The sequence below is a fragment of the Rhinatrema bivittatum genome, chromosome 2 (genome assembly GCF_901001135.1).
Source record: "Rhinatrema bivittatum chromosome 2, aRhiBiv1.1, whole genome shotgun sequence".
NCBI lineage: Eukaryota > Metazoa > Chordata > Amphibia > Gymnophiona > Rhinatrematidae > Rhinatrema > Rhinatrema bivittatum.
In genome coordinates this window covers 763,460,285-763,478,690 of record NC_042616.1, presented here as the reverse complement: position 1 = coordinate 763,478,690, position 18,406 = coordinate 763,460,285, and the positions used below count along the sequence as shown (strand labels likewise).

Sequence of the window (18,406 nt, the reverse complement as noted above, 5' to 3'; positions counted from 1 at the left end):
TCTCTGCTTCAATGGCAAGAGGTAACAGGAAATTGGACTCAGACAGCACCCAATAAGGGTCCTGATGTTTACAGTTTGGTAAACTGATAAGTTTGGGGGTGACCTGTATGGCGCAGCAGCTACTACCATGGGAAACTTGCTGGACAGAATGGATGGACCATTTGGTCCTTTTCTGCTGTCATTTCTATGTTTCTATGGGAAGTCTTGTCTTACCAATCTTTTAGAACTTTTTAAATGTGTAAATAAACCATGTAGATAAAGATGAGTCAGTTAATTAAGGGCCTGATTTAAAAAAGCGATTACATGCTTAAAATTGAGGTTTACACATGTAAATGCACTTTACTTGTATATGTGGGCTTTTGAAGATTGCTACAATATATGCCATCAAATTGTCCATGTAAGTGCACTTTACTCGCGTAAGTGGCTTTTTTAAATTGCAACGATAGTATGTTACATTTACATGTAACACCTGTTAAAATTACCTCCACATTGTATTTGGACTTTCAGAAGGCATTTGAAAAGGTCCCCATGAAAGACTCTTCAGGAAATTTCAAAATCATGGAATAGGAAGCAGTGTTCTATTGTGGATTGGTAACTGGTTAAAAGGCCAGAAACAGAGAGTAGGACTAAATGGTCAGTTTTCCAAATGAAGAAAGGTTGTCATTAATGGAGTACTACAGGGGCCAGTACTGGGATCTGAGCTGTTTAACATTGATAAATGATCTGGAAAAGAGAATGATGAGTGAGGTGATCAAATCTGCAGATGACACAAAATTGTTTAAAATGTATTTATTTATTTATCTAAAATCTCTTCTATACCGTTGTTAAGTTAATTCACCATCACAACAGTTTACAAAAAGGCACTAAAGGAAAAACTGTGAGGCACTGCAGAAGGAACTTGTGTTAATCCCTCAGCCCTCTTGTCTGCTGTCACATTCTCTGTTTCAGTTTTCCTATGACTTGAATAAGCCAAAGGCAATTCACAGGAGAGCTACCAAAATGGTGTATGGCCTGCATTATATATACCGAGAGGCTGAAGGAGCTATAGATGTACTCTCTAGAAGAAAGAACGAAAAAGGTGAGATATAATGAAGGTGTCAAGAAAGCACTAGAATGAAATATTTTTTCATAGAATGAACCTTAAAGGGAGGGAAGCATAAAAGGAAAGTGAAAGATTACTTTCACTGAGAGGGCTGTAGATAACTGGAACGGACTTCCAACAGAGGTTATCAGAACCAAAACTGTGGAATAATTCAAGCATGCATGAAGCAAACTGAAAAGCACCTGTTTCTCCCATTCTGTGGGAATAATCCTTGATTTTATTTTTTTTATTTATTTAAAATTATTTATGTTTCGCCTATGGTGACACAATCATGCTAGGCGACATACAACAGATTTAAAACATCATAAACAATAAGTAAGACAGATAAAATTCATAAAATCATTGTTAAAGAAGCATAGTATGCTATTAACTTAGGATAGAAAAGCTTCACAGAATAGAACACTTTCTATCTTTTATCTAAAAGACTCAAAATCCTGCATGTGCCTTGGTTCCTCAGGGAGCAAGTTCCAAAGTGAAGCCCCAATCACAGACAATGCGCGCCTATGAGTTATCTGTAATGCACAGCTCTAAAATCAGGGAACTTCCAGAAGATGAGACTCAGCAGATTGCAAAGCTCTTGAGGGAATATAACAATGAAAAAGTTCTGAAAGATAACTAGGGGCATCATTTTGTAAATGAATCGGCCCCAAGGGGAGCTTAGTGGGTTTGAGGTCATTACAAATAATTACTTCTTTATAATTTTGTTCTTTTTGATAGATAAATGCAATACATGTTTACTATTTATTGCAGATATACTGCAGAGTTACCTCATAAACAACTGACTCTTGTTCCCAAGGATCTAACCTTCGACCGCCCCAGAGAACTCAGACCACCCAATTGCAGTACACGCCCTGCATAACATATTTATTTAAAATATTTATTAATGCTTATTTTATAAAATTCTAAATGAGTTAATGGCAATAAAAAAAATAACATCAACCAATCATACATCAACCTGGCCCCATTCCCAACCAAAACATCCACCAGCCCAATATATGCAGAAAATAGATGAATACCCCGCAAAAAGCAAAAGTACTACCAGTTTACAAAGCATTTCATGTGATTTTTCCAACACCTTTCAGCAAACGGGCTTAAAACGTATTTCAGCGAAGGTGTTTAACATTTACATGGATTGCATTTCAAACTCACTTGAAGGGATTTCAGTGAAGACTGTACTGGAATCTATACCCTTCCTCTCTGTTACCTATTTCTGATACTTAAGCTCTGTGCATACAATTATGGTCTCTAATTGTATGCCACAATGCCAGCTGCTGGCAATCCCAAAATACCGCACATTGTCCCCTGGATTGTCCAGGCAACTCGCCGCCAGCTTCATTGGCTTCCCTGTGGTTTTCTTGTATTGTTGTGAACCACTCTGGACACTTTCACATAGGCGTCATGATAAATGGAATAACCAGAATAAGAAAATAGTGGTGCACCAAGACTCTCACTGGACTGGAATTTACTGGATACTGCATTTCACTGATGGAGAACAACAATAAAAGGCTCTTCTGCTTGGATAATTGCCAGGTACTGTATTCCCATAGGCAAATATTGCAGCCCGCTAGACAGATGCCTAGTATTTTATTCATCATTTTGCCGTACATACTATCAAAGCTGCTCTGTGGAATAGGGAATGTTTTCTTGATAAAAGACTGCATTTTCAGCTGAGCATGCCAAGTACTTGCAAATTCCTACAGAGAGAAAATATGCAGCTCCATAATGTGAAGCTCACAGCAAGAACACGGAATATGACGCAGGGCAATTTTGTCATGGTCTTTCATGCAAATGTTTTACTAAAATACATTATAATTTATAATATATTATAAAATACATTACCATGTGAAAGCTGCATAAATTGCAGGGGTGATAGAAGAAAAGAATGGAGGAGAGGCAGTGATATCGCCAAAGATGTTCAATTCAGACTGCACAAAAAATGTTGGCCTGGAGAGAGAGGAGGAGAGAGGGCTACTGGAAGAACTAGCAAAGATGAGGGGGGAAAAGCTGAGTTTTCAACTGGGAGCAGAAAATGGAGATCATCGCTACCAAGTTGCTGACAGCTAGCAAGAGCAGAGGACAATGTATTAAAGTGAATTAAGGTTAACCTGCATTAAACCAATATTAACGCCGCATTAGCCAAAGACTACATGAGGTCAGCTGGTGCCATTTTGGATTCCAGCTCCACAAAGGCAAGAGTTTGGATGACTCCATCCTGTCCCCGCCCAACACGGCACAACTTCAGAAGGACCTGATGGGAAAACAGTTGGAGAATGTCAATTTTTGCACGGGGTTAGGGGAGGAGGTGAATAGATGGAAACCCTTATCGTGCTGCATGTTACCATGCCAGTAATGCTGATGAATCACAAGGGGTGGAAGCAACGCAGAGTTTAACGCCCATTGGTACACGTGGATGTTTAACTCAGGAGTTTGCAGGAGATAATGCCCTGCATTAAAAATCGTCCAAGAGGGGGTCACGTGATGTGGTAGCGGGGAGGACGTGGATCTTCTCGGCTCCTGCCTGACCTCGCTCATCGCGGCACAAAACGCGCGCTAATTGTGACCCCGCTGGCTTTCTCGGTGCTGGGAAGGAAGCCTATGTCTGTGGCCAGAACTCGGACCCGTTTAGCGACGTCGATGACTGCAAAACCGGCAAAAAAAGATCGCGAAAAGTTGCAGGACCGGGACGGCAAAATGGCGGCGGCGGCGGATCGGGACTCCCCCACCCCCCTGCCGCCTTGTTGACTATTGCGGACATTAAGGAGGCGATGCGGGAGGCCTTAGAAGAAAAGTGGTCGATACTAACCACGCAGCTGAGTGAGGTGCGCGATTCGTTGGCCGCGTTGCCGCCGTGGCTTGAGGAGGCCGAAAACAGGATCTCCGTGCTGGAGGACTCTGGCGGTGAGATGGCACGCAAAATGGCGGCGCAAGCCAGCGATTTAAAAAGCCTGCACCTCAAGGTCGATGACTTAGAAAATCGTGCGCGGCGTGATAATTGCGCTTTCTGGCTTCCCGGAAGACATTGAGGAGCAGACGCTGTGTGGCCTGTTGGAGACCTGGTTGCCTGATGCTTTATCCCTACCCCACTTGCAAGGTAAACTGGTGGTGGAGCGGGCGCACCGGCTGGGCGTGAAGCGCACGCCTCTTATTCGCCCACGGCTTGTGATAGCTAAAATCTTGAATTCGGCGCATAAAAGTGAGATCTGGCGCGCGTCCCGCGCAAAACGAGACCTCAGCTACCAGACTCATGCTATCCGTATCTTCCAAGATTTTTCAGCTTCTGTTTCAGAGGCGCGGAAGGCCTTTTCTCCCATCTGCTCCACACTTCATAATATGGGGGTGAAATTCGCATTGCTCTTCCCTGCGAAGCTTCGTATTTGGCATGTGGGCCAGGCGCACTATTTTGACACTGTGGACCTTGCGCAGGCCTATATCAACACCCTGCCATCTTGACTTTGCTAATCTTTTCTTAAGAACTTGGCCTGTGTGTTGCGCTCCCTAAGGGGGGCCCTGATTACAGTCATCACTCGGAAGGGACGGCCCCGGATTTCTCCTGGTGTTCTTCTGGACACGACGGACTGGCAGTTGTAAAATGGCGGTGCTTTTCCGTCTGTTTTTTTTTGTTGTTGTTGTTCGCTGTAGATTCATGTAGGCTTGCAGTTTATTTTTCCCACTACTTCTCTGGTCTGCTACTCCCCTTGGCCGTGGACTGGGGTTAGCTGTGACTTTTTCCATCATGTTACTGGCTTTCCCCTCACCCTGGCTGCGGATTGAGATATGTTGGTACATTGCCCTGGAGGCCTTCTTGCTTGACTCTTCTGCCTGACCAGTCGGGGTGCATTGCAGGCCTCCTTGTTTCCCGCATTTCTTCGCCTTGGACCGGGACTTGGCCCTGGGGGACATGTCCCTTGTTGCTGGGTCACCACTGACTGTGGGCGAGTGTTGTTTTTTTTTTGTGGGTGTGTATGGCTGTGTGGGGTGGTGGACTGGAAGAGGGTGGCTGGGCTTATTTTGGCGGGGTGGAGGTGACAGTCACAGCTTGGTTGTTTACTATAGCGCGCATCATCACTGTTTTTCATAGAGGTTGGTTGGGGACACATGATGTCCTGACCCTTATCCTTCAGTAGGAAGGACTAGGTGATACAGGTGGGAACAGGGGAAGGACGGGTAGTCTGCTGGACTTGGGTGGGGGGGCGGGGGCGGGGGAGGTGGGAGGGTAGGGGGGCTAGGGGGGGTGGCTGAGGGTGGAAGGGAAGGGCTGGGTTTGGGGTGGGGGACGGTGATTTTGAGGTCCGTGATGAGTTTCTCCTTGCCTTTTTTTCCTTTTCGATTGTCTAGAAGTGGGGGAATGTTGCTACAGGGGGGGGCTTTGGCTGGGAGAGCACCCTCTGGATGTTAATGGGGTTGGCCCGGTGCTATGTTTTTCCTATTTACTGTGCTCTGAGTAATCCCACAAGAATTATCTCGTGGGATATAAACGCTCCAAGATCCTTGCAATGTTGAAAACGTCAGTAGCTCATATAGCTTACCCTACAGGAGACACACCTTACTAAGGAAGAACACGCTAAATTAAAGCGTGATTGGGTGGGCGAGTGTGCGCTGTTGCTCCTGGCACTACCAAATCCGCGGGAGTCGCGATACTGCTTCATAAGAGTTTACCCATACAGATTGTGCGAGAGGTGGCTGACCCTCACGGTCGCTTCCTTATTCTGGAAGCTGAGTTGTGTCATCGCAAGGTCATACTGTGTAATGTGTATGCTCCCAATGTTTATAATCCTGGTTTTTTCCGGCACCTCTACTCTCTTCTGCTTCCCCACTTAAATGATTTTTTGTTATTAGGAGGGGACTTTAATACGATACATGACGTAGCCCTAGACTCCTCCAGGTCGGGTGGCGGTGGGTAGGGGGGAGGGGCGGGGCCCTCAGATGCTTGAGGACTCTTTACACCTTCTTGACGCCTGGTGCACGCTCCACCCCCTAGAGAGGGATTTCACTCATCTCTCACGCGCTCATGATACCCTTTCTCGACTGGACTATTTTCTGGTTAGTCAAAGTGGGCTTTCCTCGGTGCAGGCCGCGGATATTGGGAACATAGTGATCTCTGATCATGCCCCGGTGTGGCTTGATGTTTGGTTTGCGCCCCCGCAGCCGTCGGCTAGACACTGGCGCTATCCATATTTTTTGGCGCATGATGTGCAATTTCGTGCTTACCTGAGGGAGAAGTGGGAGACGTACGCGTCTTTGAACCAGGAACATGCCTCCCAGCCGGTGTTGTATTGGGATGCAGCGAAAGCGGTCCTCCGCATGGTGACATTATTTCATATGTATCCCACCGTCGCAAGATGCTTGACAAGCGTATTCTGCTTTTGAATGCCCAGCTGAGTGGGGCTCGGCGACGTTTGATGAGTTGCTCGACAGACGCTGCCAGAACGTTGTATCGGGCTGCCCAAATGGAACTTAATTCCTTGTACATCAGAGGGGGAAAAAGAGTCTCCTTATTACAAATTCCATCTTTACCAATATAGCAATAAGATGGGGGCGGACGATGGCAAATCTGCTTCGGTCCACCCGCGCATGCAAGGTGATCCCGGCGCTGCGGTTACCTTCTCGGAGTGTAGTCCGTGATACCCCCTCGATTTTGCGGGGGTTTTCGAGATTACTATGCGGCCCTCTATACGTCCTCGGTCAGGGTCGGGCGACTGTGGCGGGGACTTCTGCTCCAGGGTGGATCTCCCCACCTTAACGGTAGACCAGCTTGAACAGTTAAATAGGCCCTTGTCGGAATCAGAGGTGAGCAGGGTTATACGACAGCTTAAACCTTTGAAAGCCCCTGGCCCGGATGGGTTTACCTCGGAATTTTATCAGTTATTAGCGGACAAGATAGTGGCCTCTTTGACCGCGGCGTTCTCGGCATTGATCGCGCATGGTTCTTTCCCCTCGCGGGATAATATCGCTTTGATTACTTTGATTCCCAAGGGGGGGAGGGATTTATTGGAGCCGGGATCCTACCGTCCAATCTCGTTACTAGATGTCGATCACAAGATTTTGGCGAAGGTGCTGGCGGAGCGTCTGGCGCCACTATTACCTACGCTAGTGGGGGATCATCAGGTCGGTTTTGTGAAGGGACGCTATGCCCTGGCTAACGTCCGTCGTGTCATGACGGCGATGACCATATGCCGGGCGCTTGATCAACCGCACCTGGTCATCAGTTTTGACGCGGAGAAGGCGTTTGACCGGGTGGAGTGGCGCTATATGTTCTCCCTGTTGGAAGATATGGGATTTACTGGTCTCTTTTGCAGGCGGTGCGGTTATTATATTCTGATCCTCGAGCGGTGATCTTGGCTAATGGAGCGCAGTCTGAACCATTTGTGATAGCCCGCGGCACTAGACAGGGGTGCCCCCTATCCCGCTGCTTTTCATTTTGCAGTTAGAACCGTTGTTGTTAGCGCTGGAAAACTGCCGCGCGATACGGGGTGTCCGGCTGGGCGAGAGCATCTTTAAGGTGGTGGCCTTTGCGGACGACCTTCTGGTGTTGTTGACAGACCATAGGCTTCGCTGCCCCCATTGATGCGTCTGGTGTGGGAGTTTGGGGTGTTTTCGGGACTGAAGTTGAATGAGGCCAAGTCCTCTGCTTTGATTACCCGCCGGCCTTGCGAGCGACCTGGCAGGATACTTTCCCATTACGTTGGGTGGAAGACTCCTTACCTTACTTGGGGATTCGTCTCCCGGCAGATCCGGCTCTTGTGTATCGGGTGAACGTCCCGGACAGGCTTAAATCTACCCAGGACAGGTTGGCTCGGTGGATGAACCTGCCCCTTTCATTGAGTGGACGGGTTCATTTATTTAAAATGGTCATTTTGCCTCAATGGCTCTATTTATTTCAGACCCTGCCGATTCTGTTACATTCGATTGACGCTCGGCGGCTGGAGAGCAGCTTGCGGCGGTTTCTTTGGCGAGGGGGGAAATTGCGTGTTCCTCTGCGCTGGTTGCGGTCGCGCTGGGGGCGGGGTGGCTTAGGTGTCCCAGACTTGCGAGACTACAATCTGGCCTGCCTAATGCGGACTATTAGAGGCTGGTTGCTGGGTTCCTCTGGGATTTCCCCACTGTTTGTGGATGGGGCCTTAATGTTTCCTTTGACCCTGCATGTGTGCTCCAAGCCCCCACTGGCAGGCTACCTCCTGTGTTGCGCACGGCTAGTTTGCTACGGCCCTTGCGCTTGGGTTGGAAGAGACTGCTTCGGTTGTTGCACCTACCAGCCCAGTGTGCCAGCCTTCTGCCGGTGCGTGGCAATGTAGATTTTACTCCGGGCTACCAGTCTGCTAGCTTCTTGCTCTGGGAATCTAAGGGGATTACTCGACTGGGACACCTGCTTAACACTGAGGGCAAACTTCTGTCATTGGCGGAGCTGAGGGTTCTTTATGGGTTGGGCCCTACCCAGGTATTTCCCTATCTTCAGGTTAGGCATTACCTCCAGGCGATCCCGGAAGCCTATAAGGCACCCACTATGGTGCATGCTTTAGAAGGGATGTTCCACTTTGGGAAGCCCCAGGTCCCAACTGTCTCCATGTATTATAAGGAGATTCGTAAACTGCGGGAGGAGGATCATCTGGATGTTTTGGTATCCCGGTGGAATCGGGATGGGGACTTTCTTGTGACCAAATGCATATTGCGTGCTGGATTTCGCCGTGCAGCCAGGATCTCGAATAACTCTTACTATAGGGAGATGCAGTTTAAGTTTTTGAGCCGGGCATATCTAGCGCCCAATGTGGCCTGTCACTTTCAAGCTGATTTTGCAGGGGGCTGTCAGAGATGTGGCGCTGCCGTGAGTACTTTATCCCATGCCTTTTGGTCCTGTCCTCTAGTACAGCGATTTTGGCGACGAGTGGGGGACTATCTTGCTGACCTCCTGGACGTGGCCTTCCCAGTGACGCCTCACTGGATGCTTTTTGGTTGTGTATCCCCTGTGCGTGTTCGAGATCCTGGCTCTCGCATGTTATTGCAAAAGGCTTGTCTTGTAGGTAAGAAGGTGCTTCTCTCTGGGTGGCGTTCAACAGATAGCCCGTCCTTTTGGGCTTGGAGGAATGGCGTGCATTTTATGATGACCATGGAACATTTGGCAGCTCGGTCTTCCCCGGCACACCGGCGACGATTCCTAATCAACTGGCAACTTTATATCCAATCTCTCCCGCACCGTGCGAGAAGCTATGTACTTAACGATTGAGAACGGGTCATTGTGTGCTCCCTCCTGTTTTGTCTTTGTCAAGGAGTAACTCAACTTGTTAGTGTGGATATGGTCAATGTGGAGAGGGGGGTGGGGGGGGCGGGTTTCTCAGTAATGTTTGGTTTTCTTTGCTGTTGCTGTCCGGAGGGGTGCAGAACTCACTCCCCTCCGGTGGTTGTATTATCTTCTTTTTGAAAACTTAATAAAAGTGTTTAACCATAAAAAAATCGTCCAATAATGCATGATATCAGTCAGTTTGAAAGCAGCTTAATGCTTTGACCTCTTACCTGACCACAAGGTTGTATCATGTCGACTCTTAAAATGTTTTTTTTAAATATTTAAAAAAAGAAGAAAAGATGAGAGGAACAGGAAGGTGGAAGTGGTTAAGGCCATGGCAGAGATAAAACCAAGGAAGAAAATAAAGGCGTGGAATACATGCACATTTTCAATTTTATCCTAGAGTATATTTTCCCTTTCCTTTCCCATTATGTGTGCTTTAAAACATTACGGTTTAGTACAACAAAAACCTGGGAATTTCAAAAGAAATAGAAGCCAATGAGCTCCGGAGATGAAATGAGCATGAGAAACCAGTAAACAAGGAGCTAATCAAGAATTGCTGATTTATTTATTTTACATTTATTGAGATGTCACAAAATAAGCGCACAAGATAACCTTACATAAAGAAAACCTGGTTACCGGTCAAGAAGCATTCATAAATAAGAAGCAGAATTCCAAAATATTCAATAGCAACGTTCGTAACACTAACAAGACCACAAAAAAAGGGGAAGGAGAAAAAGAAAACCGAGGAGCTATAAAAGAAATGATTGAGAATTGCTAATGCTAATGTAATGAATAAACCCTGCAGGAAGCTTCAGCTGTGAACAAACTTGTAATCCAGCCATAACACAAATCCACCCACGTGCTCTGTTCAGCATTGATATTGTTCACACAAGTAATTTGTAATTTTAAAGAGCCCGTACAACAGTATAAATGGATGAAAATGAAGGAGGTATGTGAATGCTTATATTGTATCTGGAGGAGCATTTTGGGCTGACTTTTTTCAAAAGGCTGTATAAACATTAAGAGATCTAAATCTGCTGTTTTATCTAGTGGCAACTATCTCAGCTACCTTTTCCTCAGTACCTAATTGGCTTCCCTCCCTGCCTGGTGATACTAACTCCGATTGGAATGACTGAATATATTTCCTCTCTGGAGCTTGGTCAAGTTATTAGTAAAAAGAATCCTGCTCAGTGTCCTTGTAACACTGCTGTATTGAAGGGAGTTAAGGATGCCATCACTCCTTCCCTTTTAGCACTGGTGAACTTGTCTTTATCCCAAGGCTCATTACCTCACTGTCTCAAGAAAGCTTCAGTTAAGCCTCTTTTAAAGAACTCCTCACTAGATCCAACTGACCTTCTTAACTATAGGCCTATATCTTCTCTTCCGTTCCTAAGTAAACTGATTGAAAGTTGCGCCCTTCAACAACTGTCAGAATATATTGAGAACAAGCAAATTCTTGACCCTCACCAATATGGGTTCAGGAAATCTATGAGTGCATAATTACTTATTCTGTCTCTCCTAGATTCTCTGAGAAGAGGATTGGACGCTGGAAATAGCTATACATTGGTTTCATTAGATATTACGGCCGCATTTGATAAAGTTGACCACTCAGTTTTACTTCACCGTTTACGTGATAGTGGTATCTCAGGAGCTGTTCTACGTTGTTTTTCTTCATTTTATCGGAGCATCAGCAACAAGTATAATTTAACAATAATTTTTCAAATTGGTCTGATATGAGCACTGGTTTACTGCTTTTTAACATTTACCTTGCTCCTTTGTGCAAAGGTTTAGCAAGTTTATGTGATGGATATAAAATATATGTGTATGATATCCAATTTTTTGTTAGGGTGAGAACTTCTTAGTCCGATACTGTTAATCTGGTTAATCTCTGTATGCTACCATTAAGACATGGCTATTTTATAATAAATTAGCCCTTAATCTGGCTAAAACACAATGTTTGTTAGTTCAGTGTCCCTTATCCAAAACTGTTCACACTTCGATCGTGGCTGACAATACCTCATTCTCACTAGACTCATGCATCCGTAACTTAGTAGGTATTTTTGATTCTACGCTATCCTTCCGACCGCATTTTAAAAATCAAAATAAATCTGGCTTTCTCAAGTTACGAGTTCTTTATGGGCTAAAACATTTGATGGATCCTCCTGATTTTAGGACAGTGCAGGCTTCAACCCTCCCATTGGTGGACTTCTGAAACTCTGTTTTGTTAGGTTTGCCTGCTGTCTCAATAAAACCACTGCACTTATTGGTTAATGTCTTGGCACAACTGATTACTGGGACAAAGAAGCAAGAGCACATTTCCCCCACTCTGAATTGCACTGGCTTCCGATCCCTGAGCGCATTAAGTATAAAATTGCGCTAATCACTTTCGGGCTAATTTCCTCAAATTCTTCCCCTTGGGCTAATGCCCTGCTTCGCTTCTACTGCCCTAGTAGACAGCTGAGATCACCTCAGCGAGGAATGTTAGATGTTCCATCACCTCAACAAGCCAGACCGCACCACTAGAGATTGTGCCTTCTCAGTAGCTGCACCTATCCTCTGGAACTCACTCCCTATTGAATTAAGACAGGCAGATAGCTTAAAGTAATTTAAAAGTCTCTTAAAAACATGGCTCTTTAGACAGGCGTTTTATTAGCATTTTTATGATTCTGGCCCAGACACTAAGAACATAAGAAATTGCTATACTGGGTCAGAGCAAGGGTCCATCAAGCCCAGCATCCTGTTTCCAACAGTGGCCAATCCAGGCTACAAGTACCTGGCAAGTACCAAAAAACTATGTTTTACCCTTGATTTTCAGTTTGTTGTTTTGCATATAGTATTTTATTGTTTTAATCTGTTTTATGTACATGTGGTTTTATTGTTGTCATATTAAGTACGTTCTGTTATATTTGCTTGTTTTGTGTTTATTATTGCTTTGTATTTCATGTTTTTCATGTATTTCATTTTTTTTTTTAAAAAAGCTGAAAACATGGCTATTCAGCCAGGCCTTCTTGGAGGGATAATCCTCCCACTGTAACTGCCCGTCAGCTGATTCAGCTCTACCGGTTACCCATCAGCTACTCCAGTATTTCCCGTTATCATGGCGTTCCCCTAAGTTTATTTTGAGGTTTCCTCCTATATAGCCCTATGTTTTATATTATACCTCAGTATATTTCTATTGTACCAAATGTTCTTTGCTGCCTCTTGTTCATTATACTTCATGTTCTTTGTATCTGCCTCACGGCGATTGTTCAGTTTATATGTAAACTGGTGCGATATGTATCCTATACAGGAACATCGGTATATAATAGTTATAAATAAATAAATAAATAAATGTTTTATTATGCATGCTTTGGCTTTTTATAGACCTTTTGTACATCGCCTAGAATATAGGCAATTTATAAATTCTAAATAAAGATAAAGATAAAAGATAAAGATAAAATTTGCACTTAGATGACTATCTGAATAAGTTAGTCCACTGGAGACCAATATTCAATAGGCCGTTTATTTATTTATTTATTTTATTTTTTACTTTTATATACTGAGGTTCCTGTATGGGAAACAGATCACCCCGGTTTACAATAAACTGCAACTTCGCGCAAAGGCGGTACATAAAACAAGTGAATACAAGAAGAATGCAAGAGCTGGTACAACTGGTACATAAAACAAGTGAATACAGAACTGGTACAAGGAACTTAAATTGAATATTCTATAATATGAACCGTTTAGTGGACAAGTTATCTGGCTAGAGTTATCTGGATAACTTGTCCTGCATATTCAGCGAGATAAACATTCCACTGAATATACTTGCTTAAAGTTATCTGGCTACATGTATCCAGATAACTTTAAAACCTAACCAGTTATGTTTCAATATAACCGGTTAGATTTTTGAAGTTAGCTGGCTTTCTGTGGTCAAATAACTTGCTATTTAACCGGATATCTTGTGCGCCTAGAATTTAGGAGCATATGGCGTAACTATAGATGACTTTCCATTTAGATGGCTAACTTTTCAGTTACAACAAGGTGTGGAACAACGAGCAAACACACTAAATATTAATCAATCCAGCAGGTGTGTTGCAATAAGGTAGAAAAGATCCAAAAATAAGTTTCAAACAATCAATTAAATAGCAGAAAAACATTAATTCCAAGTATTTCAAAATATTTATTGAAACATTAGTCCCCCGAAACGGAACCGAGTTTCGCTAGGGCTGCATTGGCGAACACTCAGCGCCCACTTTCGGCGCATTTCTATTTTATTGGCCCCAATCTGTTTGCTTTTTTGATCACCACAGCTCACTAAGCTGACGGTTTCAATACATTATCCACTATGACGCCTGGATCTCTTTCCTGGGTGGCAGCTCCTAAGATAGAACCCAATCTCTCCAGAAGAGACAGAGAAAAGGGGGAGGTATGGTTCTTTATGGGCCCTATTTACGAAATATTTTTCCCATAGACAGAAAATGGAAGAAAACCTTCAGTAAATAAGCCCCAATATTAGGAACACAATAGTTTCCTTTCAAATAAAAGGCAAACAAGAAGAAGCTGAATCACTGTGGTTGCCCTGGAAAAACCTAAAAAAAACTCCATATGGGAATAATAAACACATGGGAATAATAAACAGACCTCCAACATAGGTACAGGTAGATTCAGACATGGTAAGAGGTATTAACAGGATGATACACACATGGGAAGTCCTACTTGTAGGTAACTTCAATCTACCAGATGCAGACTGGAGCCTACCAGTTGCAAAATCAATTAGGAGCGGAGAAATCCTTGATGCCTTACAAGGGGCCTTCCTCAGGCAGTTAGTGGAAGAACCGCTCAAAGGGAAGCTATGCTAGATTTGGTGATGACAAATGGAGTCAGTGTCGCTGACCTCAGGATAAAGAAAGATTTACAGACCAGTGATCATTGTACTGTGCAGTTCAATATTAAACTCTGACTTGAACTGAGCTATATGAAGACTAGGGCCCTGGAGTTCAAGAGGCTGAGTGAAAAGGTAAAGGATGTCATAAGTAGAATGCAAGTGATGAAGGGTATAAAGAAAGTTCTGTCAGCAACAAAAGGGAGCAAGTGATGCAACAAATCAATGTGAAATGATTTGTGGAATGTGATAAGGGTTAAGAAAGAGAAAAAGAGAAATTGATAATACGGTTATCTAAAGAGGTGGCAGAAATGGTAAGAGCAAAGAGATTAGCAATGAAACCTCAGGTGAAGGTAAGAGAGGTAGGGAAGGAGGTTAGTTACAATAAAAAGTCAGGTACCTGACTTTTTGTAAGATCTGGCTTTTTGGTCAGCTCTCTGAATCCAGTTGTTTTTGTATCTAATTGATGGGGAAGAGAGGATGGGGGGATCTCAACAATTTGTAGAAATTTAAATAACGATGACCATTGGATGGCACAGATTTCCCCATGTTGTCTGAAACAGAGATTGTTTACTGATGATACTGTGTTGTATTTTTTAATTTGATGATAAAGATGCTTTTCTTTTTTCTGTCATAAACATAATTTTTGATCTATTATGTATTGCTCAGCATTTATTATTTCATTGAATGATTATGTGGAATGTGATAAGGGGTTGAGTGGGGTTTACTATTTTTGTTATCCATCTTGAATGAGGATTTCCCCCAGGAAAGGTAGAACACAAGCCTCAAATGAAGTTAAGTAACAGACAATGGAGCAAATTTATGATAAGAAATAAACATACCAATAATAAAAAGAACAAATAAAGTAAGATTTTTCCAACAGCAACCATAAACGACACCAAAACCACAATAAATAAAACTAGGTAAAAGCCTGAGATATGAGCCATGCCTTTTAGTACAAGGTCTGTTCATGTTACAGTCACTTATGGTAATACTTTTAGGAGTTTAGTGCAAAATCTAAGACAGGAAGGAGTCATTTTTCACAAGAATTTTGCAGACAAACATTCTACTTTTTGCACTGTTCATTTTTGGTGCAGAAATGTTAGGTGTGGTCACCTTAAGACATCTGCACCTGCAACTTTGTAATTATCACAACTATTAAATCGGAATGGTTGCTCTCTCCCAGTGCTATACAGGCACTCCAAAATGTTATAAAAACAATGTACTACTTATGATGTGCTCAGACACGTAATGGCATTTATGAAGGAACCGAAACATCAGATTATTTCCATTTGAAAAGAACAGAGAATTACTTTCATATCATTTTAGAAGTACCTAACTTTTTCCTGTGTTTGAATAACTTACACCTGTACTTTTGACAAGGTAAGTGTAACCCGTTCCATGCCCCATAATCACAATATATATTCTGAGCAAAACCTGCAAAAGTACAACAGTTTTATTATATTATTGCAGTAAAACTGTATGGTAAAAAGTACCTTAATGCTATTTAGCCATTTCCCCTAAAAAATAGTAAAAATATTTCTGTAGTGAGTCAAATAGTTATAAACTGGTATGTATTAAAACTAAATCAACACTTTAATTCTTTGCTTATTAAAACAATGTATTATTGCAATTTACCATCTGTCTCCCTCCAGTATTAAATGCCTTCAGTCTCACAATAGTCTGAGTTGACCGTACCTGGGGTGTTGTTGACTGCTCTCGGCAGGCTCCATGCTGCCTCGGACTGTTTTCCAACTGCTTGCTGTTTCCTCTCTGAATGCATTCACCGGGCCATAACTGTACTTCAGACTCAAGGAGCTCCTAGTCAGGTGTGACCAGTTAAGTCAGGCTTGGAGACAAAAGCAAGGGCGCCAGAGCCAAAGCCTCTCACACTGTAAATATTAACTTAATATCATTTTGGCTGTCCATGAAAGAAGAATGTTCAAAACATTCTCTTATTCCCTTTCAGAGAAAACTAGTGTAGTCCACTTGTACTTGTACTTTATTTCTAGGTTAAACCAGGAAATGATGACTAATGACAGAAGCATCGCCAAACACATTACGTTTTTTTTTTCAAATCAACTTCTCCATATGCAAACATGCTGACCATTGTCTGCTCCTCAAGGCAGTCCCTCTCCTTCCCATACCAAATGCTTTCTTTCTCTCCTATCTCTTCCCCAATCCTCCCCCACCATAGCCTATCTTCCACATGTCCCTAACCCCCACCAAGATGCCTCTTTTTCCTTTCCCCTTTCCTCTCTTGGAGATTGTCTCACTTTCCATCCTTCTCCATGTATATGGCTTCTCTCTCCTATTCGACAGAAGGTCGTCTATTTTAATTTTGAGCCACTCGGTGCTGTCCACCATGAGACGGGAACAATGCGGGATGTGCACCCCTCGAAGAGGAAGAAGAGTTTACTACTGATGATTCCTGCCGGCTGGATTATTATATGCACGTGGAAACCTCCAGCAAACCATGCTGCGTGAAAAACCACAACAGATTACAGTGTCAAGGAAGCAGTAGACAAAAGTTTGCACTTAGCTGATAAGTCAAGTACATTTCAAGACATTGGGAGATACCTAAAAGAGAGACAGATTGGTGGAAAATGCTAAGAGCATGGAAAATGTCATGAAGAATAAAACTTTTCATCTTATTGAGCCCAGATAGACAATGTATCTCTTTTTGGAAACGGTAAACCATTTTGTCAAAAATCCCAATTGGCTCATGCCTATTATGCTTATGATCGTTTCTCCGCCAATATGAAAAGTAGAATGTTTGAGCTGTTCTGTAATGGTAAAGAGTGAACCAAAGCATTTAACTTTTCATGTTCAAGGAGAACGTAATAAGAGGTGAAATTGTGTTGGTGTGAGCACAGAGAGATCGATATTCAAAAGGGGTTGAATTTCCATCCCCTTTCACTGGTGAAATTTTACCCTGATAAGTTTTTACCTGTCTAAAATTTAGTTGGATTAAAAAAAAAGGCAGGGCCGAGGGGTAGCATGCCAGGGGCTTGGCTAAAATGTTTCTGGCTCATGCCAATGTTCAGCGCTAACTGGATAAACAGCCGGTTAAGTCCAGTTGGAAAAATCACTACCCTAAGCTTGCCCCAGTAACTTTAGCTGGGTATGTTCAGTGGCAGACCTATCCAGCTACGCGCTGCTGAATATCCAGATAACTTTCCCACCCGCCAGCTCACTGAATATCAAATTGTAGAATGACCATGGCTCCAGGAAGGTGAATTCCCATACTGACTTGGTTAAGTACAAATGTAGCTTTCAGAGCCTTCTCCTCGCAGGTAGGGAGCCGAGAGGTTTCCTCTAACTGCAAGATACATTATACCAGCTACTAAACATTTCCTTGGATGGGAGAGAGGATTTCTAAAATTCTATTAAAATACAAATTACTAATGTAAGTTCCCATCATAAATGATAGGCAAAAATATACATTGTAAAGACTCACTCCCCCAAGTTGCCCCCTGCCACCAGGAACACACCATGTCTCAGCTACAAATTGAATGTGCGTGTACTTTTCATAATGGGTAAAAGTTTCTTAGATTTGGTCTGTATTACGGAAACTTGGCTGATTGATGCAGATCTAGTATTATCAACTCACCTGTGCTGCTATTGTATTAATCATTGTCCCAGAACTGATTTTAAAAAAAGTGGCGATGTTCTAATTATATACCATAAATCTCTAGGCTTAATTAGGCTTGTGTTGCCCTTAGTTGGCAATTGTGAACTTTTCATTTTAGCTGCACATGATTGAGGCTTATTTATCTGTTTTTGTCCCACAGGATACCTTACCCTTTATCTGTCACCTATCATTGAGTTTCTTGCAGACATGACAATCTCTGCTGATAAATTCATGGCGCTGAATTCGCTCTTAACTCCCATCTCTCCGCAGCTACGGGATCCTCTCCGTTCCAAATTGTGTATGGAAAACAGCCACGACCGCCTCTGCCCGTGCCCATCACCGTGCCATCTCCGCTGGCCCGCTGGCCCAGCTCTCTGCGGAAGAGCTACATCGCCTGTGGGTATCCACACAACGCGCCCTGATCAAGGCCGGTCAGGCGGCAAAGAGGTATGCGGACCAACGGAGAAGACCTTATCCACCTTTTAAACCAGGCCAAAAGGTTTGGCTAAGTACACAGTTCATCCGGTTGAA

General features: G+C 43.4%; 1 protein-coding gene across 1 annotated transcript in view; it reads right to left on the bottom strand.

The window, feature by feature from the left end:
* The window catches only part of FER1L6 (fer-1 like family member 6), a 277,132-nt gene extending 261,082 nt beyond the window's left edge, over window positions 1-16,050 (bottom strand). Inside the window, exon 1 of the mRNA XM_029591997.1 lies at window positions 15,940-16,050. Coding sequence (XP_029447857.1) covers window positions 15,940-15,974 — 35 coding nt within the window. The 5' untranslated portion in view covers window positions 15,975-16,050. The remainder of the gene's footprint in view (window positions 1-15,939) is intronic.
* Window positions 16,051-18,406: the final 2,356 nt, after the last annotated feature.